This window comes from Myiozetetes cayanensis, unplaced genomic scaffold (genome assembly GCF_022539395.1).
Source record: "Myiozetetes cayanensis isolate MyiCay16 unplaced genomic scaffold, myiCay2020 scf13, whole genome shotgun sequence".
NCBI lineage: Eukaryota > Metazoa > Chordata > Aves > Passeriformes > Tyrannidae > Myiozetetes > Myiozetetes cayanensis.
The window spans coordinates 23,419,283-23,445,793 of NW_026086937.1; the positions used below are offsets into that span (position 1 = coordinate 23,419,283).

At 39.8% G+C, this 26,511-nt stretch overlaps 1 protein-coding gene across 1 annotated transcript in view; it reads left to right on the forward strand.

The window, feature by feature from the left end:
* WWTR1 (WW domain containing transcription regulator 1) overlaps positions 1-26,511 on the forward strand; it is a 41,857-nt gene that overhangs the window by 9,249 nt on the left and 6,097 nt on the right. Inside the window, exons 2-3 of the mRNA XM_050308388.1 lie at positions 13,204-13,340; positions 21,884-22,077. Of these exons, the coding sequence (XP_050164345.1) occupies positions 13,204-13,340; positions 21,884-22,077 (331 nt within the window). The remainder of the gene's footprint in view (positions 1-13,203; positions 13,341-21,883; positions 22,078-26,511) is intronic.

Below are 26,511 nucleotides of genomic sequence, written 5' to 3' on the forward strand. Positions count from 1 at the left end.
CAGAGGTTCATTTTCACTTACTGTTTCTTTGAATTTGGATATTACAAAATCTTTCCCCTCTTTTTAAAGACCATAAAGGATTTTAAGGCTTTGAATAATAAGATACAGTCCATCAAATTATTTACAATGTGAAATTGTAAAGGAGAGCAGTAAAGGTGGTGAAAAGAGTGGAGGACATGACTTGTCAAGAGCAGCTGAGGTACTGGGTTTGGAGGAGGTTGAGGCGTGACCTGTGCTGTCTGTGGCTTCCTCCTGGGGGGAGCAGAGGGAGGTGACAGGCTCTTCTCCCTGGGGGTATCCACTGGGGAAAGGACAAAGGGGTGGCTAGAAGCTGTGCCGGGAAAGCTGAGACTGGATACCAGGAAAAAGCTTTTCACTGGGAGGATGGTCAGACTCTGGAACAAGCTCTCCAGGGAAGTAGTCATGGCCCCGAGCCCATTGTTGGTCAAGAAGCGTTTAAGTGACTCTCAGATAGCTGGTTTAACTTTTCAGTTGTCCGTTGTGGAGTCAGGAGTTGTATTGGATGATCCTTGTGGGTCCCTTCCAACTCATGATATCCTGTGTTTCCATGAAATAATTCTGCATTTATTTAATAAGAAGTCTAGTTGAAATATAAGGAGACTTTTCCAGGTAAGAAGCTGGTTTGAAATATTTAATTCCTACTAGATTTTAATAATCAGATTTTACTTACCAGATTTTAAGTGGCTTATTAGGAAATTTTGCAGCATTCTATGACACTGCCTTTTTAATTTATTTTTTTCAGTCAATGACAGCATTTTTTGTAGCTATGGTACAGCACTTTAATATTTAAAAAAAGCCACATCTTTTCTGAGGGTAGCAAGCCTCTTTCTCCACCACACCACCCTCTTCCCCTCAAAATGGTATTTGTTAGCCAGGTTAAATGCATAGGCTAAACATTACCTGACCAGTCACTCTCTTTCATTACTAAATAAATAGGCTTAGGGACTGATTTACTAATAATCTCATTAATTTGTGCTGCTTCTATATCACAGCATTATTGCTTCTGAATACAGCGCAGTGTGTTCCTATGACATGAGCCCAGCTTCTCATGCTCGTGCCAGTAATCCTCAAACATGTGTTCCATGCACCTCATTGAAAATCAGTGAGATGCACCTACATTGCTAAACATCTGATATTTTTACAATTATTCTCAGCTTAAGGGAAGCCTTTCTTGTCCACATCTGTACTTAAAATTTAAAAAGATTTCTTTTCAAATAGACTGTGTTTGATTGGAATATTACTGCAGTGTCAGAATTGACAGAAATTCCTTATTTTCAGCTAAATCTTATTTGAAATTCTGGTCTTGTTTTAAAATTCTCAAGTACAGAGAGCAGCAGTGCAGAACTGTTACCCTTCCTCAGCTGCGGTCAACTGTCAGCTAGGAGACAGTGTTTCTTTATTTTGGAAAGGTTTTGTTTGAGAAAAGACTTGGTCTTTTAACTAGATCCTGCTTTTCATCTGTTTTTCATGGCACACGATCACATTTCCCAACCATTTACAAACAGGGACTGTCTGGCAGGATTTCCTGGATACACAGTAGTTTGAGATTGTAAAAGGTCAGCTTTCTGAACTGTGGTGATTACTGTCGTTATTTGTCCTGCCTTTTCTTCCATGGGAACTAATCAGCTCATATGGAAGGTAGAAATAGGGTCCAAGAAAAATTCATCTTCTAATCACCTCCACCACGTATCATAAAGAAAAAAAGTAGCCCAAGTAGGACACCTCCTGACCTTTGTGTATTAAAACTCTCTGGAGAGCTTCAACCATTATGTTGGGAGTCAGAGTTTTGTAAGAAACTTCTGAAGTTATTTATAACCTGCTCCTGTTTTTGTCTAGTAGAGTGAGGTACTGAGGCCCTCACAGCACATAACCCATGAGCTGAAGCTGTGTTAGCAGAGGGCAGTGGATAACCAGTGCCAACTGTGAAAAGAACCATTTCTTTATTAGACCTTTTTTTTTATATTCTAAGCTGACCTTCAAAATTAAAAGTAAAGGGGTAATAAAAACAGGTAAAACCAAAACAGATGCTATTAGAAATTTGACCAATTTTAATTTGTTTCTTGGGAGTCAATTCACTGGAAGAAGTGATGGGATTTTTCTCATATGCATATGCCATGTAAGAGATTGAATCCTTGGAAATTTTTCTGTGTCATGAGGGAACCCCCTAAATGGGTAGTAGGGAATAGTAGAGAAGATGCTGATGTTGATGAAGGAGAGGGTTTGGGCATTATTTGCATAGAATCCATCAGACATTTCTTCAGGTCCTGAAAGTGAGGGTGTTGTTTGAATATCTGAAGTTCTTATAGATTTCTTAATCTTACAGGGAAGAGGAAGGAGCCATGCTCCACTTCCCTTTGCTCCAGCAGTTGAGTTTGGTTGATTGCTTTTCTTTTCCTCGCCTTATGAGGAGTTCAGAAGAGGGCAACATGCTGTTTTACCTTCTGTCTGTTAAAAAATATGTTTCTCCTCAATTGTCTTTTGTCCGTACTGTATTCTCAGTAGTGATAAAATGTTCCGAATGGAGGAAGTAAGATAAGTCCTGATGCATTCAAGGTCATGGTTGTCTCAGTATTCATTTAAATGAAACAGGTTTTCTCCCACAGAATTTATTTTACAGAGGAAATGTCAAAGGCATCCCGATAGCCGCTGTGTCTGCCCATGGTGTCTGGAGTCTTTTTGCTGCTGTGTGAATGAGATCTAAAAGTTTGGGGTTTGCAGGGTTTGGGGGGGGATGACAAGCTGCTTAACTGACTGTTTTTTAAATAAGTATGGATTCTGCCCCCCTCTGGTGTGATTGGAAGAACATCACCTGTGTGTAGTTGCCACTGGCTTACAGGTGGGTCAGTACAGACTCTGTTTGGGAGAGTTCTCAGACCTCGCAGAAGTGCTTGGGCAGTACAACTCCATATGTCCTTATGCACATAACACGTGATAAAGAGATTTAGAGTGTTTATTTAACTTTAGACACATAGGTTTGAAACAATGACTGTTATGATTCTGTGATTATTCTACACCATGTAACACTGAAAGGAGAGCAGAGACCAAAAACCAGAATTCATGGTTAGATAAAAATAAAAGCATGATGCATTGAAGCATGGGAAAGTGAATAAAACTTCAGCATTTCAGGTACCAGTCACAAAGTTGTTCTTGACAATTTTTCAATAATGAAACAATTATTTTTTAAATACTAAGAGATTTGAGTGGCTTGATATTTGAAATAATTCTAGCTACCTTGTAACCACTAATATGGTAGAAAAATGTAGATCCAAACTAATTTTATTCATCTAAATAGTTATGCTTTTGATATATTGAATGAAATTTGTTGCATAAACATTATTTTTAGTTGCTTATGTCGTAACTAAATCATAGAAGAAAATTCTTTTTCATTTGTTTCTTGGCAAACTAAAATCTTATTGACATGATTCAGATCTTGGTCTGAAGACGTAGAGGTTTGGGGCTTGGAGCAAAAACAACCCCAAAAATATGTTTTAGTGTCTAGTTTAACTCTGCATGTCTGTTGTGCTGTAGCCATTGGCATTCCTATAAAATACAAAGATTGCTGCCTGTGACGTTCAGAGGACAGAAGTTATTCTGACCTTCTGGGACTTAATAAATGTACTGACCTGAAAGCTGAGGTTGTGAGAGTGATCTCAGACTGAGAGCTGCAGTACCAGGAACTGCTTTGCACAAATGTGTGTATTTTGAGCCAGAGTGCTCAGTTTCCAGTGAAGGAGAATTGTCCGTTTGGGAAAAGCCAGTCATGTTACTGTTTGGAAACCCTGACCAAGCAGAACTGGAAAAAGAGAGCTTGTCATAGGAAAAAGTTAGAACAACTGCTGTGCATTTGGGGAAAGAAATTCTAGAGACTGTGGTGACATCATTTTGTTGTCTTTTGAAGAAATGCTGATCCCTGTATGATTTCAAAACCAGAAGGGAGGCAGGATTGCAGATGTGCCTACCTAGGGAGTAGAAAATTATTTATTTCTGCAACAGAAACCTTTTACAAACGTATACTTGAATATATTACAAGGATCTGAAGCTCTTGACAAGTTATTCTTCGAATTACAAAGAGAAAACAGTGCGTAATTGTTAAATAGTACAAAAAAAGTTTTGTTGGTATTACAATAATTAGTCCAACCCTTTTAATTCTCTGATCCAGAGGGCACCGGTACTAGAATATTTTTTTTGTTGTTGTTTGTTTGGTTTTTTTGTTAATGCATGTGCAAAATATACAGTGTTGTGGAAACATTAATTAATGGTGACTCTCTGACAGAGTCAAAAAGCAAAGCATGACATAAAAATCTAGACTACAGAGGAGAATTCTGGAACCAAATTCTGTGCAGTCATACATTTCTCTGCCTCCAGACCGTGCAGTAGAATACAACTTCAGAAGACAATTTTCCTATAACTTCATAGGGATTTTGTATCCTGTTTTCCTCTGGTTGTTTTTCTGTCCTACCATCCCGTTCTTCCTTGGGGAAGATTTTTATTGTGTCCCTATAAGGGGATTCTGTGTAGTTGAAGGGGGGTTCTTGTTTGTTTATTTATTAATTTTTACTGGAATGCAGAATGTATTAAAGTAATAACAGATTGTCTAGAAATGCCATCGTGATTGTGGAAGAGTATTTTTTAGGTTGGGCCACTTCTCCTTTTCTTGTTACAAGACAGCAGCATTTTATATATGTATATAACAGTTTTATATATATATATGACAGTTCATAAATATGGTCCCTTTTGACATGGCTTTTATATTGGTAAACAGAGGCATTCATAACAAAACCTGATGATAGCCCTCTAGCTCAAGTAGAGGACAGTTAATTTTCTTTCATTCTGTAACCTATTTAACAATTTTGGAAACTGAACGAATCTGATAATGTCATGTATCTCTCACAAAGGAATACTTTGTCTTCAGAGTATTATATTTCCCCCAAAATAAAATAAACATGGTTTTAATAGAATCATTAATATGTCTCTTTAAATATGAGTGCTACAGGCACTCATCAAGTAAAGAAATGCATTATGGTCATTATATGTGTATACATTAAAAAATCCCGTAAGAATGTTCTATATAATAGCTTCATTCAGTACTTTTTTTCTTTCTCTCAAGATTTGGGATTCCATCCAAATTCTAAAGGTTAAGTTCTCAATAGAATTCAAAGAGCGTTTTGTTTTCATTTGTGTAACTAGTTTAATGTGTTTTAAGGCCTCTGTGTACACTAACAATGGAATCAGTCAGTTAAAGGGGAGCTAGCAGGACATTCCCAAAGTTCTCTTCTCAGCAGCAAATTATGCTGAAACAAATTCAGGGAAAGAGCAACTCTTTTCACCAAAGAAGTTACTTAGAATAGGATAATAAATATTCAAATACAGATGTAATGTTCCAGCTTGAAGATTGGAGATGACAGTGAACGTGCATTAAAGAACAAAGTCCATGGTTCAGTCAGTTTTATAATTCCATTATGGCTCCTTGTTAAAGCTTCATGAAATTTTCATGAAACATTATTGGCGTCTGAAAAAGCAAGTGCCTTGAATTTGAGTAGCTAACCCTTCAGGTCAGTATATTGCAGAGCTTCACTTGAACTCCAGCAGCAATGAGCGGTTGAACTGTTGAATGTTATTAATTTCTGTGCTCGAAAGGAGAAGTGATTGAGAGATACTGGATTTTATGTTTGTGTGTTTTTAGTGATGTCAGGAATTATAAGTTCTTATTCTTTCCAACTGTTGAATAGCAAAAATGGAATCAGCAGCATGCACCTTTAAGCTCTTCTACCTCAAAGGTATTTTCCCTTCACATGTATATACTGCATGCATGATTTTTGCAAAATATTATTAACATTATGGCTTTGAATAATGCAAAATTTTGTGTTTTCCTGATTAGCAGTGAGTAATGTCAGCATATAATTAAAATGCTGAGGCTAGGAAATAATGCTGAACAGCTGTTGTGGCTGTGTCACCAGTTGTTTTGAGATGTCGGGGGTGAGGGAGTGGAAGTGGGGCGGGCACCCTGAGTGCTTTTGCAACAGCTGTGGACATGGACTGGCTCCACTAGGTTCACTCCAAAGTGCCAGTGAGTGTTTTGGGAGTGCACAAAGAATGGACAAAATTTTTCCTTTTCAGAGAGGGAAGTTCTTCATACTGAAACCCTAATAAGGCATTTGTCTTTTGATGTCTGATTTTGGTGTAAAAAATACCACTGTAGATTTTCTTTAATCTCTCCCATTCTTCACTCCTTGGTCAAAAATCATAAGGTGAGAGCAGACTGTGGAATAGGCTGACGCTGTCCCAGCTGTCTCACAGTTGACTTGTCCTGGCTGCAGGGCATGCTGAGAGCTGTGGCCTGGCCCTGTCCTTCTCTCTCTGAATATTTTTCTCCATTTTGTTTTGACTCACATGTGGCTGCAGGGTCAGGCGGATCAATCTGTTAATGTAGCTGAAACAGTCAGCAAGGTTTGTTTCTGCAGGTTCAACACACTGACCAAGGTGTTCACCCATGTTACCATGGCACTGCAGGCTGTTGAAGGAGCAGCTGTGCCCTCAGGCCAAGGGAGCCCAATGTAGGCTGCCTGTTTTGGGCTCTAATATAACCCAGCAAGATTCACTTGGGACCTTAAACTGCCTCGTGAATCATTTGTGATTTAGAATCGTAGAAAAATAGAACAGACTTTAAACCAAATTTTATTTCCAACAGCCCAAGTGTCCCATGGTCTGCCTCAGACATTTGGAAACATAAAGAAGTTTCAAGATGTCAAGGCACCTGTGCAAAATAGCAGGCAGTATACTGTAGCTATCTGATTTTCCCACCTCACAGTGTTGTTCCACAGAAGGAGCACCTTGCCCATTTGCCAAGTTGACCAGCACTCTGTATTCCCACAGCATGGCCCTGGGCACAGGCCAGTGCCAGACACTGTGTGTCTGGCCTTAGCTCACTAGATGGACACCAGTAGTCTAAATTATGCTGTCTGCTTCTTATGTAGCACCATCACCAGGTTTTCTTTAAAAGAACTCATAATTTCTCATATGTCTTTTTAGAGGGGATGGGACCCTTCTTAAAAAAATGTACATTTCACTTGTGTGTATGAGAAAGAAGGTAATGGCAGTCTTCTCTGCATACCTGGAAGAGAACTAGCCCTATCAGCTTTTCTTTTTGTGATGTTGGAAAGTGTCAGGCTAATGGAGAAATACATGTTCTGCAGATAGCAATAATTTTTAATGTGGTTGTTACAGGTGATAAAGCTACAAGGGAATGAAGTGGGATGTGGTGAATGTTGTCTCTTGGGTATGCTGTTTTTACCCATTATTTGCTAAAAATATTTTTGTGAATTATTGTATCTTCACAAAATAGCCTAAAGGAAGGCTCTAGTCCTTCATCTTTTGTTCATCTTAGTGCTCACTGAAAAAAAAAAGGCTTTTTATCTCTATTTAATTGCACAAAAGGGTGTATGTATTTGAAAATAAGAGCCACCTCAACCTACACAAACTGCCTTATTCCTCCCTGTGATTTATAATATGCCAGGCACTCATAGTGGTAGCCGAAGTCATTGTAAGCTGTGTTTTGAACACAAAAGTGATACCTATTTTGTAGGGTCAGGGCCTAGATGTTTCAAAGTGCTCCCTGAAAACACTGGATACTGCTAAATGTGTTGTACCTCTGATTTGTAGAATGGAGACAGCCTTACAGAATCAAATAGAGATCTCTGAACTTGCAGTGTGATGATTTACTCATAATCTTTTAAAGATTATTACATCTGTCACTAGAATAGAGTTTGAAAATTTTGCAGTAGGTACAGGATGAAGCTGTGTGTTAGTTAAAGAAAATAATTCACAGCGTGCCAGAAATGGAGCATTTGAATAGTGAAATGCATTTAGTGAGTAAAGCAGGCACTCTCTGGAAAAAGTGTGTAATTAGGTAAATAACAGTGGTATCACAGTGCACAACCACGAGAGGACGAAGAGAGGCTAGCACTGAGTTATCTGTGTTCATTGTATTAAACTTTCCACATTCCTTTTTTTTGTGTGTGTAGTGTAAACATAAACTGAAAGAAAAGACCACAACTGCCAGCCTAATGACATTGATGCTTTGTCTGCACAGTCTGGCATGTAAACTGTCAGTGCCAATCAAGGGTTTTCTCCAAACATGTTCTGTGTGGGCTCATGCCAGAGTCAAGCTCATTGTCTTTAACAGGATGTGATTCAGCTCATAATTTAACTCAGTCACATTTCCACTTAAATTTGCATTTAGCAGTGCTGTAAACAAGTGACAAGCCATAAAAGTTGGGCTGCCCTACTGAAATCATTGCATGATTTTCAAGCCTTACACTTGTATGAGAAGTGACTGTCCCTTATGTGTTTGAAAGCAGGTCTCACATAATGAGAACTGTTGAAATCTACTTTAAGGAGTTACAGTTACCAAATGCACAGGTGAGTGCATGATGTTAAGACATAGTCCTGTATTTTCTGTAAAGCCTTTTTATGCTGTGATGAGAGCAGAATTTGGCTCTTGAAATTTTCCAGTCTGTGGTGAGAGAAGGGGAAAAGCAGCATGTCAAAGCAAGAGATCCAGCTGCATGCTAGAGACAGAACAGTTGTTGAACCACGTCCTCTCCTTTTTTTGTACCTATAATAGCCATGGAGAAGACAGAATATCCACAAAGAAATATTTTGCTAATAATTAAGAACAGTGCTTAATGAAGGATTCTTAAAAAGAAGCATTCACAGATTCCCTTTCAATATCCAAGGGTTATTGACCATTGCATATGTACAGGTTTTTTTATTAGAGGCAATCTAAAATGTTTCTCACCTACTGTTTTTAGTGAACAATAAATTCCTTCTCCTGTTAGGATTAGAAAGATGACAGTGACTGAAGTGTGTCCCCAGGTCTGCAGAGCCAGCAGGTGCTGGTACTAGTTGACCTTGGTGGGACAGGGGCAGGGGCAGTTCTGAGGGTGACAGGCTGCGCACCACTTGGCGAGGAAGAATTTTGCTACTTGTTGTGGTACCCCCAGCCAGACCTCCCACCGGTTCCAACAGCTGCCAGAAACTGCTGTGAAGTACCACCTAATTATAGAATTTCCTTGATTCTCTTCATCTCCTTCAGAGTTTCCTGGTCCCACCCTTGGCCAAACTCACCACCTTAAGGCAAGGCACTCATGGAGGCATGACAGCGGCACCGCCGCTGCTACCATCCTTGGGAAGCTGGTGGTGTTTCTGTAGTGAGCAGTGGGTCTGGAGGTCTCTAAACGCGCCAATAAATGTAACTACTCTTGATAAGCATTGAAAAATACTAATTTGTGAGTAATTTTTTTGCCCAAAACAGTATTTTTATTTTTCTATGCATAGTGGGTGTCATCTTTCTACTCCTGAAGTTTCTTAGGAGCAGACACTAGGCCTGGAAATAATTTTGAAGTGTGCGAGGGAAGTGAGATCGAAGGTTTTCTTAAGAAAAAAGGGTGATTTTTATATGCACAGTAATTTTTTTCATCCTAATTGTTACACAGAACTAAGTACTTGCACACTTTCCCCCCTGTTTACCTTAAAGGGGTAAAATCATACTTCTGAAAGCTGCTTGATGAGATTTTTTTTTCCCTCAGGTGAATTGAAATTTTGTGACTTAGTAGTTTTTAAAAACAAGATGTACTAAGTAGATTTCTTTAAATTCTAGTAATGGTTTTTGAATTCCCTGTTTATTCACAAAGAATATTTGTTCTGTGGTCTTTCCTTTTGAGCTTATTCACTTCTGTGATGTCAGAGATCCTGAATAGTGAAGGACCTTGACAGCCCTTTCCTGGATTTTCTTTTTTAACCCAGTTTGATAGCGCATTGTTGTATATACACACATATTCCATTAATTTCTGTGAGAAGTGGACACATACACATAGGGTAATTGTTTCTAAACTAAAAATCACTCTATTCATATATTAAGTTTTGCTCACTTCTGACTGCAAGACATAAAAGTCACTTAAAAAAGAATAATAGAACTAAGGTTTTTAGGAAGTAGATGATACTAGACTTTTACAGATGCCCAAGATTCTGTGAGCTTATACAGTTTCCTTTTGCTGCTGGATGCTGCATGGTGGTAGTTACTGAAATAGTGTGGGGCTTGGCTCTGGCTGTAGTTTTACCAGAAATTTCACTGCAGTACCATGAGCAAGCTCAGACAATAGACTGGGATGTTTTGGCCCCGAGGTAATTTTCTTGAATTTAAAAAACTTTCCATCTGTATAAAGGCCTATCTGCCACATCAGACAGTGTCAGAGCACTATGAGTGGGCTCTGACTTCAGATACACTTCCTTTTTGTCCTGTTTTTGTTTACAAGGAGCAGAGGGACAGAGAGAAGGTTGGGCAATGCTTTGGCTCTGCTTCAGGAGCTGTAAACAGATTTCCCAATGTTTGGCAATGTCAGAGTAGCTGGAAGTGGGTGGCTGGAGCTGCTCCAGGGCAGTGGGAGTCGTGGTCCCCTTGGAGTGGCTCATGAGTCAGAGAGTGAGGACTCTGGGTGCTGGTCAGTCACCAGTTCCTGCTCAGCAGCAGCAGCTTCACTGTGATGTGGCTCAGTCCCAAAATCACTGCTCAGTCCCTGTGTCCAAGCTCTAATAAAGGACCCCGAGAAGCTCGACAGTGTTAGACAGACTCTTCATCTGTGTTATTTCGAGTGAGAGTGCACTTACGGAATAATCTGTTCATTCCTCTCAGTTCCCCCTAAACCTTTTTTAGATGAGTAGCTCTGAGTTTCCTAATACTAGGGAAAAAACCGGTCTGAAAATAGAACCCACTGAAATACATTTGGTGTCCTTCATGCTGCTGCTTTCTAATTTAAACTCACTGAGCTGTCTTGGCACAGCTGCAGTGGAAGTGGGGGATTAGAGCCTCGCAGTTAAAAAATGCAAGACATGGCAGCAGCACAAATTCTGGAGAACACTCACACTTCAAAGCAGGAGGCAGGCACCCAAACAGGAGGCATTTAACAAAAGCCTAAGGTACAACAGATGGAACAGAATCACAAGTCCAAGTAAAATACTCAGCTGTTTAGATCCAAGCTTTGGTTTAATTTTTCTGTGATGAGGGACCACCATTGGGATGCAATTTGCCACTTGCTGCACTGGAGCATTGCAGAACATTATGGGTGGGAATGCCATGATTTGGGCAGCTTGGGGCAGTGGTTATGATAGCACATTCTGCATCATAGTTGACAGATTCTTGTGTATCTCGTTTGAGTTGTAAATATTTAACTTTCCCAGATTGCAGGGAGAACACGGAAACTTCTTGTTTGCCTGTGGAGACCCCCATCAGTCTCATCTGTGATGCAGAAATAGAAGCTAAGATTAACTCTGCTTTCCTGTCTTACTTATTTATGAATGAAGACCTTGTTGAGAAATGGCCTGTTCTGACACTAGGATATATAAGAAGAAGAAATGCAAAAATTGCATATAAGAAAACTTGAAAGTGAGAATCTGAATATGGATTTTGGGGCTGCTTTTTCATATGTTTGAATATGCCTCAAATAAGAATCTTAAAAAATCAAGTAATAAAAGTTCCTTGCATATCTACATAGTTCTCTCTGTTTAAATATTATAGATGAGGTAAGATATCAATAAAGTTTGGGGCTCTTTGGCTTCATACACCATATACAAGAATTCTTATACTTGAAATGTAAGTAAAAAGAAGAAAAGCTAGAATATAATAAAGGTTTACAATGAGGGGAGAATATAGTGTTTTAATGCTAGGGAGAAGCAATGGTGAGTGGTTTCATTGTGAATGATAAATACTCTAGAAGAAAGGAAGTGACTGAGCAACTTAGAAACTGAGAAGCATCGACTTGAAAGTGGGATCTTCAGTTAGGGTTTGGGAAGTGTATATTCAATGTAAAATATTAGAAAAAGAAAATGGCTACAGACTAAATAAAGACAGTGGCACTTCTTTCTATTTAGGTCCTTTTTTTTTTTTCTCTGCTTGTAATTCACATTATTTTTGGTAATACCTGAGATGTACATTACAATATACATGGAAACTTGCTTGTGAAATAGTTCTGGTTATCAGCTCGCTGTGAAGTGGTGACAGCAGTGGTAGCCATGCCACCAGCAAAAGCAATGACAAGCTCAAGACTGAGCACAGTAAAGATGATGTTACACTGTGCTTTCATGAAAGTTTGGATTGAAATGATTTTCCAGACACAGAACATTTAAATTTTTATTCTTCTTTACATATTCTTCTTAAAGACTTACCTCTTTTAACAAAAACCTAACAGATAACCCATCCAAGGACAGACAACCCATAGCCTTGATAGATACCAGACTATTGATTGTTTTAACACAGTTGCTTTTCTTGTTTCTTATTTCAAGTGGAATTACACACTGATCCTTGAAATCCTTGTCCTGATAAGTTTCTTTCAAAACAGATGCATTGCAGTGTAAACTTTCAGTTGCAACAAAACCATAGTTCCTTTCCCACTGAATTCTGTGGCCAAAAATATTTTACAGTGATCATTGTTATAGTTACCTCCCTGTAAAATCTATGTGAATTTATGCACAACTCCATTGTTTTCAGGGTAATACATGTACATAAGAGTTTGCCTACTGGAGGGGCAGGTACATTGTTGGCTACATTGCAAATAAAATACGTTAGTGCCTTTATAGAGAAATTGGTGATTACACATGAGCCAGGTGGCTGTCATCTGCCAGGTTTGGTAGTCGGAATATATTCTGGTATTCTTGGAGCCATACAGACAGAGTAGTTTTCATGGTGTAGGAAGGATCAAAGCATTTGGATTTGGCAAGATAAACACTTGCCTTTACAAAACTCAGAGCAGGATGACTATATATTACTGAGTGAGGAATAGCCAGATATATAGAAGACTGGTAGGACAAGAGTAAAAAATTTTTGGACAACTGAATAATCTGGAAGATGAGTGTATTATAGATTTTCAGTATCACAACAGAATTCACCAATTGTTCAAGTAAAAGTAATTATTCAGCAGTAGGGCAAAAGGAGTTAGAACGGCAGGGGCAGAAGATCAGAAACAAAAAATAAATGACCAGATGATAGATAATTTCAAGTGGGTTAGAGTGAGATGAGAAAGGCAGACAGATGTGGGATAAGAGAAGCAAATAGGGCTTTCATGACATTATGCCTAACTGTATATAATTTATTTGGTATATTTTGTTAAGCTTGTGTTTTTTCTTTCTCAGTCACATAGAAAAAATTACAACATGGCAAGATCCTCGAAAGCCCATGAACCAGCCGCTGAATCACATTAGCCACCATCCTGCAGCCACGTCCACACCAGTGCCACAGAGGCCCATGGCAATGTCTCAGCCAAATCTCAGTGAGTACTGGATGACATCTCTCTGAAAACACAAAAGAGATAGGAGAGACACCTTCTCCTGATTTGCTTATCAAAGTAATTCTTGGTTCAAGAAGGTAGCTCTGATTTTGCTATCAAACCTAACAGTTTGTTTTCCCCTTCATTTACTTAATTCTCCCTCTGTCTAGTTGGCAGCAAGTGAATTTGTACTGCTTGAGGTGAAGTTCTAAATCTCATTTTAGTTTAGAGCCTCTGTGACAAATTTTTGATATAGTATTAAACATAGAAAAATAAGCTCTTTCTGTGCTTTTCCATTCTGAGGTGGTATAAAGCCCTCACAAGCCCTGTATCATGTCCAGGCTGTTGGATGACCTGTTCACAGCCAGCCCTATGTTTTTTCAGGTCAGAGGATGTAGATGGTTTGCTTGATAGTGTTTTGATGGTTGTGGGGTTTTTACATAATGAGGTTCTGCACTGGAAGCAATTTGCAATATACTAAAAAGTCGGTTTTTCAGTATGAATTACCTACAAACTTTTTATAACTGGTCTGATTCCCTTGATGTTCCTGTTTAGCACTTTAAGTGTAAATTTAATCAACTTACGAGGAGCCCCTGGTGGTCTAGTGGTAAAGGCGCCGCGCTATCACCGCCGAGACCCAGGTTCGATTCCCGGTCAGGGCCACTCCCGGGCAGGTGGGGCTCGTTAGCCCTTAAAGGCAACCCACCTACGTCCTAAGGACCTCGCTGCCACTGTCCAAGCTCGCTTGGCCCCGGCAGATGAACCTTAGGATTAAAGGGTGGGCTCAGTTCCGCGCACACTGTGTCTCACCTAAAAAAAAATCCAACGCGCAGGCTGGAAGGTGTAAAGACCTTCCCCGGATCTTCGCTCACGAAGACTGGCCATTATTATATTATAATCAACTTACATTTGTCTGCTGTTGCCCTATGTGAACCTTAGTGAAAATATAGCCAGTAAACCTGAAAGAAGGTATGTAAGTGGAAAAAACCAATAATCCCTAATATTTCACTTCTGAAGCTTTAACTTTTCTACTGCTCAAGAAAATGAGAATAGGTGGATGACCTTGCAGGCTCAAGATCACAAAACTATGTCAAATAGGTAGTCTTAAAAACACAGCAGATTCTTGTTCTGGTTAATTTTTGATAAGTTGATCCCATGATTCCTTGATTATTCACTTACAGTGTGGTTCATCAGGGCACATCTCTTCACATGTCAGGGAAATGGTGAACATTTGTCTGCTATGGTCACCAATAGAAGTAGTGCAATATACATATTTACTTTTGTCTTACATTTGTAAGAAACACCTAGGCTGACTTTCGAGGTAATTAACTTCAGTTCTTTCTTCTGCCTTTCTCTCAACAACTGCCCTGCTTGAATATATGCAGTAAGAGTGTTGGTTATGTTATAAGATTTAGTGGGCAGTAGCAAATCATAAAGTGAGAGTGGACATCTGCAGAAGAAACCTGTGTAAAACCAGAAAGGTTAAGGTGTCTGCAGCGTGTCATGGCACATGGTGAAACTAACAATTGATCTGCTCTGGCTTCCAACCAGCTGCGTGTGGGTCAGCCTGTTTATAGCAGTGCTGGAGTGGCCTAGAGGTAGGAATAGGACAGTGAACTTTTTGTTCTCAGCAACTCCTCTGCTTATGTTGACATCTGTTACATTGTCCCTAGTTAAAAAACAAAGGAGGTGCCCTAAATCAGGACAGTGTACAGCACACTTTTCCTGTACTCTGGAGCAGATTGTTTTACTTTATCTCTGTGCTGCTGGTTTATCAGTTATGTGCTAGTGACATCCTCAAAGGGATTTGATAAGAACCTGTACCCTCATTGAAGTATACTGAATGGAGGGACAGCTGCTGGGAGATTAGTATTAATGTTGTGAGCTCACAAAGGTGAGGATGCCTGGTCTGAGGTAAGGAGAGCAGATGGAGTTTCCACACACGGCTGAGGCCTTGCACAGCAAGAACATCTCAGGTGGGAAGGGGCCTTGGGAGGTCTCTAGCCTGGCCTCCTGCTGAAAGCAGGGTCAGCAGTGGGACCGGAGCAGGAGCTCAGGCCTTTGCACACTCAGGTGCAGAAATCCTTTGTGACAGAGGAGAAGGTCCTGGTGTAGGTCTCATGTGTTCATCAGGGAGGAGACTGGTACCACAAAGGAAATGAGTACTGTATCATCAGCACTGAGTGGGGCAGTTTCAGAATGTGTAATACACACACACACACACACACACACAGAGACTTCAGAATAGATAAGACTTTCTGGCAGAGGGGAGAGGATGCTACATGTACTTTAGTTTCCACTTGACACTGCACTTTCACCTGATCAGATCACATGTAAATATAGAGTATAAGAAAAATAAAACAAAATGGCTCATCTCTGGTAGGAGCTGGTAATATTTATCTCCGTTTTATAGATCAAGCAGTTCAGGGAGAACCCAGTGGAAAGCCCAATGTTAATTTGTTTAGTGTCAGTGTATGTGTTGATCCTGAGAGTTCAACCACATTAACTTTTTGTATCAAACTCCAGGTGAAGAACTATTTGATTTTTGTTTTTCCCTACTGAAGAAGAGAATCTTACTTCTGCCAAGACCCACCAGCAGGCACGACCCAAGTGATACAAGCAGGCATGACTTTCACTGTTAATTCACTGGTTCTCTAAGATGAAGGACATCAGGTATTACACAATAGAGTTTTTAAATGTGAAGAGCCTCTTAAACTGACAACTAGTTATTTAATAGAAAATCATCCAAGAATATAAGAAGTTTAGCTTTCAGCTGTATTGCTTGTGGTACTTTATTGTGTCTGCACAACTGGGAGTTATAGCACTTTGCCTCTGCTTTCATTTTTTTAAGTCAGATAGGAAATCCAACCAATGAAACAATGCAGTAATCCTGTCTAGGAGCATAAACACATGAACCAAAGTTTCCATATCCTGCCATGATAAAAGAGGTGTAGCTACTATTGTTTAAGGATGATAGAAGGCAGTTTTGGTTACTGTGTCAAAGTCAGTCTCTGGATATAAGAATGCAGAAACTCCCAAACTCAAAACCAGGTGATACGTATTTTAGTGTTAACTAACATCCATGAAATGGTCTGGATTTTGCAAGGCTTGGTTTGCATTGGCTGGAAATTTGGATAGAAATCTGTGACACTGAGGGGAACATATTTTTCCCTCCATGTAACCTGTACCTTCACACCACGTGCACAGTGGAAAATCTTCCTGTTCCAGGTAATTTTTAATTCCTGGATATCCTGAAACAAGCAAACACAACTCGTCTGTGGTCAGTGTGAACAATCTTGGCACCTGCTTCTGGTGATTACTTACAGGAGACCTGAAAGCATTGTAGAGGACTTGCCCATTCTGTGGGAATGAGAGTTTTGTGATGCAGCTCTCAAAAGAATGAGAGGGTTTTGGTTGTTTTCAGTTAAAGCCTCTAACAAGTACTTTATCAATCAGATTTCAAATGGTGTAATTTATGTATGTTTTAAGGACAGCGGTTAATAGTTCCAGAGACTAGTAGGAATTAACTTCATTATCAGGTAATTTAAATCCAGGTGTCTCAAAGGACACACACCTTTAAACCAGCAACGGATTATCCAGTCAATCTGAAATGTTAAAAGTTGATGTGTTCAAGAGAGATTTTGGCATTATTTCAAAATCTAGTAGTTTTTAATTTTGACGCAAAGAAGTTCCTGTTGGTATAATCATTTCCCCTCAAGGTTAGTAATTCAAACATGTGCCAGTGCAAGAGTGGAGGGCCAGTTCCGTAGTTTCGAAGTGAATGAAACGCAAAAGCTGAAGATTGCATGAAACAAAAGTAAAAGTAATTTAATAAATATTTCAAATTCTAATGGTCATCAGTAATTAGTCATTAGCATTAAAGCTGTCTCTACACTCAAGCAGCCCCCACCATTATCTGTTCTTACTGATTTATTGCTAAAAATATGTGCAGAGTTAATCTCTAATCTTTTAAATTACTTCCTGCTAAATCATAGCTTTGATGTTGCACCTGCAGGTTGTTCGTTTGGGGTTTCTTAAGCTTAAGTCATTGAAGATGGGAAAGATTAGTTAAATGTGAATATCACAGAACTTAACAGTTGAAACTATTGGGAAATTTCTGTATAGCTATTTGCAGCTCAGAAATCTGAATAAAGGATTCTCTGTGCACTGGGATAGGGCAACTTTTTGCTTTAATACTTTACAGATTTTTGGAACAAAATGCACCAGAACTGAAAAGCAGCATTTTTTGCTGACCTTGTTGGAAGGCCAGTGCTGTTTCTGGGAAATAAATGAAACAAGCAGTTCTTTGTTGGCTGAAGTGGGGGGAGAAAAGGAGGGCAGCCCAGTCTTTTTTTCTCCACAGTGTCGTGACTAAGTCAGAACTGTAATATGGCTGGGTTCTTTTTCTTTTTCTTTTTTTTTCTTTTAACCTCTGTAGACATTTGTTTTTCATCAGACTGTGTTGTATGATACCTGGCGCTGACCAGTTTATCTAAATTCAGCTCTGGGCTGCCTATAAACAGAGCAGAAAGATCTACAGTTACATCCAGACACTTCTGACACTTAAATAATAAAGTTGGCACAATCAGTTCAATGCATATGTCAGAAGCAATTGACACTTGCATGTTTTGGCTTCTGCAACTTGCGGAATCCCTTGCCCACAAAATAATCCTTAGTCTATATCCAGCAAAGTCATCAAAAGAAAGGTCTCCTAAAATGTCAGAAAACCAAATTCACTAGAATGTCATTATTAATTTAGAAGCAAACAAAAGCAATAAAAGCATTCTTTCATTTTTCATCTAACTGATAAAACAAAATTATATAGGTCTAACTTGAGATGTGAACTAAATAGTTGCAACTTCATGGACTATAATGAAACTGCAGCCACATAGTGCAGGTTTGGAACTTAGCTTCATATTTTTACTTGCTTTCATTTAGGTTGGATAACTGTGTAACAGCTGTTTACTGAAAAGAATTACTTCATTTCGCAAAATAAATTTGTTTTTCCTCAAGGGAACTGAATTTGAGGCCACCCTGAGTCTGCCTGCTGGAATGATGAATACTTTTCATCTCTTATGTTATACCCCATCTCCTTTACCACAGAGTGGCAGATTTGAGCTTTTTTATATTCCTTCTTTGCAGAACCTTAGAAATGTTACACTGGAGTGCCAGGCCCTGCCTAGTGAATTGAAGCTTACTGAAGACCAGTTGTTTTTCCTTAGCTACCTTCTAATCTCTCAAAACCAGCCCCGAGGTCCCAAGGCTGCCCAAAGCTCTGGCTGAGAGGAGCTGTCGGGGTCCCTGGTCAGTCTGACGGTGTCGGTGTGTGGAGAGCAGGGGCTGTGCTGGGCAGTCTGGTTGGAGTAAGAGTGGTGCATTTTTCTTTTTTAACCCAAACTCCATTATGTTCCTCACACCATTCAAACACAAAATTCAGAACTGAAATATAGATAAAAGCAGGCATTTCTAAAACCATATAAAAAGCACAACAGATGTGCCTTGTGATTATATCATAAGGAACAGAGATTTGTAGAATGTCATCATTTGTTAAGTTGCTTGCTGGAGCTGACACAATGTCAGCTTTCCTTATGTGTATACCACAAGGGTAGTTTTTCTGTTGTTGGGATTCTTTTTAGTGCAACCAGTGTATTTAAAGATTCACTATTAATTGAAATCTAGACAATATCAGACATATCAGGCATGCTTAAAGGTATTCCAGGCGCTAAAGCAATAAGAAGTCTTAGTGCTGTAACAAGTATAACATCACACTTTGCCACAATTTTTTTGAAGAGACTGGAGTTCTGCCTGGATGCCAGGTTTTGGTTTTGCCCAAGTAGGTCGTGTTGCAGAACAAAACCTACCTGATGTTACCTATAGCGTTGTATGTGAAATTGTATGAAGATCTAGCCCAGGTCTGACAGAATCATAGAATCATCAAATCATTTGGGTAGGAAAAGCCCTCCAAGACTGAGTCCAACCATTAAACCAGCACTGCCAGGGCCACCACTAACCCAGGGCCCCAGGTGCCACATCCACACAGCTTTTAAACCCCTTGAGGGATGGGAACTCCACCACTGCCCTGGACAGCCTGACCTTTCCACAAGGTCCAGAAGGATTTCTTATGTGGGCTTTGCACTACGTACATGTAATAAAGCTGCCTTTAGACCCGGACTGGCCCTAGAGATAGCCCAGAACTAATCCACTCCTGGTCCATGCAGCTAGGCCTGATCTGCATCAGTAATAAATCTAGCTGGGTCCTGAACAAACCATAGAGTTAAAATTTTGACAATTCACTGTATTTCACTCCTGGCTTATCTGAAGGATATCAATGCTGGATGCTATTCTTAGCACCATAAACAGGAAGAAATTTGTCTTGGTTAAGTCAGGAGTCTGCACAGTGTCCTTGGATTGCTTAATATCAGAAGTGTTAGGCTTGCCTGTGCAATTGCAGACTTTTTCACTGGAAATGCCTGATACCAACAAACATTACATTCACACAACTATGAGGTGCCCAAGGGTTTTGTGTCACCAAAAATTTTAAGGTGGTTCTGTTCCTCACAGTCTTGGACTGTTGTGTACAATATGAAAATTTTCACCACTATCTTCCTGTGGTCACCAGCCTACATTCTCAGTCAGCCTGTCCCTTTCTGAATTCCCAGCTCCTTTAACTGGAGCCAATGTGCTTGTTCAGCATGACTGGCTATTACTGTTTTCTTCATTTTTCTGGATGTTAGATTTTCCCTGGTGACTCCATGGAAAGGACTGCTTTTAACTCAGATTATTTCTTGAGATGGATTTGCCACTGCAGTTAAAATATCATATAGCTGCATGGTCATTTGATTCTACAGTCTCTACATACTGGACCTGTGTGATCCTGGATCACCCAGAGGAAAAATTTAATTCAGATTTGATAGGAGCACATGTGAATATTTCTGTCAAACACAGCAGAGCAGTTTTTGTGCTGGCTGAATGCCTGCACACCAGGGTTACTGCAGCTGCAGAAAGACAAGACAGTATCTGATCTGGCAGAAAACTGGCTAGCATAAAGATTTTAACTTGGAACTGGCCAAGTGAGTGAAGTTCAGCATTTTGAATTGTATGGTTATCACACATTTGATCCAGGCTCTAAAATCAACCCATTTCTTACAATCCCATGTTCTGTGACATCCTCCAAGGTCAGACATAGGCACAGCATAAATATATTCAGGTCTTTGAGATTGAGAAATGAGTTGAGATTTAGTTCTCACATGGTAAGAACAAGGAGTGCAAGATAAAAAGGATGATAAAAATCTTAGTCCTTTGGGTAGAAAAATACTGTATCTCTTCTAGAGACTATTTTAGTATATCTGGGGTATGCTTGTTAAAAGGTAAGAGCTCTGTTAATTATGTTGTTTAGTGAGAGAATCCTTGCAGAAATGTCAAATAATTTTTAAAGCAGTACATGGCTCCCACTTGTAATCCAGACTGGCTTTAGATACTGTGTGTGTTTTTTACTGGAAATGTGAAGATGTGGAAGGAAAAGAAGGAACAGTTCCCTCCGTGGCTCTCGATGGCTTTTGGGTTGCATTGCTGTGAACCAATACATTTTACTCAAAAACTAAAAAGTACTAACAGAGGCTATGGAGTTTCCCCTCTCTGTCTCATTTTCCTCCTGTTTTTCCCAATCCTATTACTGAGAGGGAAACATTGCCAGAGGGAAGGGATGTTCTGTTTCCATAGCCAAATGATACCTGCTGTCTAAGGTGCCTTTTAACTTTATGGCGTGGTGGCACCTGACTGACTGTGTATCTACACAGACTTGCAATTTCTTTCATAGCAGTTCTATGAATAAAAATGTCCATCCCACTGAGAATTCTGCTCTGATTTATAGATTCTGAATTTGATCAGAAAAAATGATGTTGATTTAAGTAACATTAATAGTTTAAGCACATTAACTTGCTCAGCAGCAGCCTTCTCTCAGTGAGTGAAAGGGTTTACCTGGGTATAACTCAGGTTTGCTTATAAAAGGTCCCTTTTTGCACTTACCATCTATGGAGTTCTTTCCCTGCTGAACCTTGGGAATATCCTACCAAAGGTGGGGAATTAATGGTGGGGTTATTTCCAAATCTGAATACCCTAACAGATAAAGTTCCAGTTGTTAATCTGCTGGTAGTTGTTCTTACAATAATTAATTTAGATCCGTCAATAAAGAAAATGTTAAGTTGAAAACAGTTTTGCTAGCTTACAGCTTATATATACACATTTGTGGAAGAATTTGCAATTTAAAAACCCTTGCATGTAATTTACTGCCTCATTAAGTAAATATTTGAACATGCCAGGATGAATATAAATACTTGCTATATTGTAAGCTTTCTTGTTTGATACACATGGAACATTAAAAATCATTTATTAAGCAATTGCCAGTGCATATCTTGCCAGATGGAGTAGTTCTCAGACTCAGATGGAGTAATTTCAGATACAGTAGTTCTAATAACTCTGTCCTGTAAGTGAGCAGCACACGTCAGTCCAGTCCTATGCAAGGCGCTGAGCTGTTGTGTCTCCTGCAGTGGTGAACAGCCCGGTGCAGCTGCCCCCCAGCACAGCCCTGCCGCAACAGAGCCGCCCCCCGCAGCCCCCCGCGCTGCTGGCCCTGCCCGGCACACTGACCACGCAGCAGCAGCAGCAGCAGAAGCTGAGGCTCCAGAGAATCCAGATGGAGAGGGAGCGAATTCGGATGCGTCAGGAGGAGTTACTGCGACAGGTAACGCCAAGGATACTCTTACTTTGTTCAAGAGCTTTTAGTTCAATGCATCCAAATATTTGCCAAGAACAGTTAGTAGCACTGTTACTTTATGTCAAAATTAACCGTGGTTTTAGGTAAGGATAACCAAAAAGCTAATATAAATAGATAATTTCATTTTTTTCTCTAAAATAGCACTGAACAGAACACAGAATGGTCATCAGTCATCTGGAGTCTTTCTTACTGGGTCTAATAGTCTTGTAAGAACTAAACTCTGTGCTGCATCTGTTCATGAGCAACTAGAGCAACTACCACTGACTGATTGGCAGTTTAGCTTGGTTTTGCATAGGAAACCATGTTTGTGTTTCACTGCAAATAAAGGCAGAACATACAGAGTTGTTCTTGATCCCAACTCTTAATTTGCGCCCTTTGCCTTTAAAATAAAATCACATTCACATCTTACATGAATACCTCTGATCTGAAAACTTGCCAGAGTTGGTTATTTGTGGATGCTTTGTTTATTGTTTTATTTCTTAAGTTTCAGCTCTATATAATGATTCACATTGTACAAAATAGATATGTAATTTCCTTTAGACTGACTAAAAAAATAAAGTTTTAACAATTGTGTTCCATTTGTTATGGATGACTCCAGTAGTGATGTTGTGTTTGCATGGCATATTAATCAGATTCCTTAGGTGAAAAAAAACCCTGTTTCTCTCAGCAACAGCATGAAAGAAGTATAGTCTATCAAGAAGAATACTATTATTTGTGGCCTGGCAAATGCTGCAGTTAACAGTTCTAAATACCTTTAAAAATGGTAACTTTCACAAGATCAAGGTGGTGGTTTTTGACATGGGCAGTAGTCTCAAGTCTTTTGCATACCTTCTCCTTTACCATCAGGAGCTCAGAACATGATAGAAATGGGTGTGGGAAGAGAGTGGAGATATCTGGTATGAGCTTAGTCATCGTCTTGATGCTAACAACATGTTTAGCTATTTTTACTCTCTTTGTCTCTGTTCTTGCTTCAGGACAAGAGCAAATTAAGCTTCAAAACAGTTGTACACAACAGCTGGTTTCCCTGCTTTGCTGACTTTGAAACTGATACATGCCCAACACTCTGCAGCTGTGCTGTACTCAATCAAGCCTCCAACTTACTGTGCCCAGTAATATGCTGCCTCTGTGCTGTTTGCTGGAGCTCCGTGTTGCACGAAGCAGGACAGTATCACTTTGCATTGTGAAAGTTTTCAGAACTTGTGTAGCTCTTAGGGAGGAAAGCAAGATGCAAAATCCATTGTTCTTAACAGAATGCTGTGAACTTCCTGCCAGTAACCTGGGCATCCTGAACCCTGGCAGCTGAGAAGGACACAATGAACTCCTCTGGAGTCGCCAGTGTCCAAGTGCAGTTACTCCCACTCTGATCCTCCACCGCTGTTTTTGCTTTTCTAGTGTAACCTATCTAAGGGAAGAATGCTGAGTAAGTGTGTACGCTGCTGCCAGCAGCTGTGAGGAGGCACAGAGTGTTTGAGTGAGAGGGGAGGGATTCTTTGGAGGGTCATAAACCTTTCAGCCCAGCAGCAGTTGCTGGCTCCCCACAGCCATTCCTGGCAGCAGCTGATGAGGTGGAGCAGCATGCCCAGCTGGGAGGAGAACACGTCTCTGGGAGCTTGTGGCTTAGGGAATTTGTTTCCTTCTTTGTCCTCCTCTTCATGTGAAACCCTAGAGCTCTAGATTGAGTACATGCGAGAAGGGCAGCGTTTCAGAAAATCAATATGACATCTTCTACTTAAAGATTTCCTTACTAACTTCCGTAATTCTATAAAGAGTTAATGTTCTTTCCTACTAATTTGTTTTTGTCAGCTTTCCCAAGAAAAAAGAGAATCTGATTGCTGCTTAAGAGCTTCTTGGAAATGGAAGTTGGTAGAGGTGATGTCAGGTAGAGATCTCTGAAAGGTCGGGCAGGGAAGGTGCCCCAGCACTTCTCTGTGTGCACCAGGGCCATCCTGCACTGTTTGGAAGGGTACAAATAGTCTCAAAAAGGCAACACTTCTCAGAGGCTTCTTTCTGATCCAGGGGATCCTACTGCATAAATGCATCCGCAGAAAGTTACAGGGGTTCAGAAGAGGCTGAAGGAGCAGTTGGGGAAGATGCAGAGGAACATTTATTGCTCTTTCGTCCTTACAGAGTAGACCTTTACTGGCCTGCTATAACCTCAAGAGAAAAATGCCCCTCTGTGATTCTTTCACTGCACAGACTGGCCCAGGGTCTGATTTACTGGTGGCACGGGCAAGGCCTACATCTCTTGCTTTCCACCCTAAGTATGAGGACTGGCAAAAGAGGAATTGCAGCGACCAGCAATGTAAACTCAATATAAAAATGCTCTCACTCATCTCCTCCAGCTGGAAATAAGGGTTTGGCAACTAAGGATGGAGCTCAGATTAGTTCTGCCAAGGAAAGTTCCAGGAAATGTGACAATGATTTTCTGCATTTGTCTAGCATACAGCTGAAAAGGATTTTACATCAGGAATGTGTTCAGAGGCTTTGAATCATTCAATTCACCACAGTGCTGTGAAGTTTAAAGAGTTTTGCAGATAACTACTGATTGAAACTTTTTGACATGGCTTTGTGATGTCAGAATACTGTGGTGTTTTTTAACTTATCCTATTTTGTTATTTATTTTGAAAGTCCTGTTAGCATTTTTAAAATAGCGTATGCCATAGTGCCAAGCAGATCATTGAAGACATTTGGTCCTTTCTCAGCTGAATGCCAGAGATTGTCTCTGCTGGTCAAAGGGGAGGGACCCTTCTGCCTTCAAAGACTGAGAGCTCATTAGTCTGGCTGAGGCTGTAATAACATTGCTACTCAGAGGGTGTGGGAAGTCTCTGGTATTTTTTGCCAGACTTTTTTAATCTAGGATAGGGGATTAGCAAATATTCTTCTTAAAAACCCTGTAGTCATGCTTAGAATAGAGAACAGGACACAACAGGCTATCATGCATCTTTGGGCATTGTGTAGTTGATCTGTTACTGCTGATCATTGCTGTTATAATGTCAAAGAGGCGAAGGAATCTGACATCTGCAGCAGTACTAAAACTGCAGTGTGACTTCCAAACAAATGACCTGCAGTAGAGGAGGAACATACGTCATGTATGATGGTGCCAGTGCTCTCTCTTCTTCCCCAGTCAAATCTGACTCCAATGTGCAGGAGTCTGCTGTTCCACATTTTAAAGTACCCATGGAGTTAATATTACAAGCACCATGCAATATATTGAAATAAAGACAAAGGAGGTGACACACCATTCCCCAAGGGAGAGTAGATCAAGCATATGTCATCAAGTATATGTCATCAAGTAGATCAAGTTGATCAAATAAATGTTGTGTTTCTCGCAACAAAGCAGACGGGAACTTAGATTTTGTAAATGATGGTGTGAGTTTTTCTTTAGGGTGCTGGAGGCTTTTCAGCTTACAAGTGTTTTGCTTTGGAAAGTCTGTCTTAATCTTGTGTGGTGGCAGCTGTTATTCTGTTTTAAAAAAGTGCTGAGAATATCTGCGTGTAGACCATTAAAAAAGACACCTGCCCATTCTCTGAGGTTTGTACTTTCTCACAATCTCCAGCTGATTAAATTCTAAATAGAAACATCACCATTAGAATTGTCACTTGACAAATGTAATCATATACATTACCTATGGTGCACAAGCTATTAAGAATGTTCAGACAGTTTGTTCTTAACACTTGCTAAATAATGACACCATCTAATGTAAATTATAATTTATCAGTAAATATATTGATAATTTTATTATAAAAGGAAACACTACCTTAATGGGCGCCAATATATGTTAATTCCCAATGAATAATTGTTACATCATTCATGAAGATATCAGGCCACTCCTCCTCAATGAAAAAAATCAATTGAAAACATAGTAAAACATCATATTCTAGCCTCAACAACCTGTTAATCCTTTCTCTACTTGGGAGAATGAATGACTGATTCAGGGGGAAAAGTTTTCTACTAGGATTTAGATGAAGTATTTACTTTGCTTATTTCATTAAAAAAATAAGTTGAGAAATTAGGTTAAAAACAGATCTAGCTTGATTATTTTAAGGTCTTGGGTTACTTGTTTGGAACATCCTGCTGAAGCCAGACGACCTCTGTATAGAACTCTTCACCACTAGATGTCATGGGTGTTTTGCAGAGATAATGCTGGAAGAATTTAAAGAAGAGTTGTGAAACAAGTTTCCTTTGTCTCTGATTGCTTGTTTGTCATCCTGCAGACAGCAGACATGAGACAGGTCGTGAGGCAGATGCTTATTATTAGGCAGAAGGTTCGTCCTAAAGATTATTGGGTCACAGCCTTGGTTCCAGTGGTTTTCTTCTAACATGTTAAGTACTTTATGGTTGCTGAACTGTGGGACTGGCTTCCAGATGTGGAAAAACTGACAGAGGTTCTGTGGGGCTTT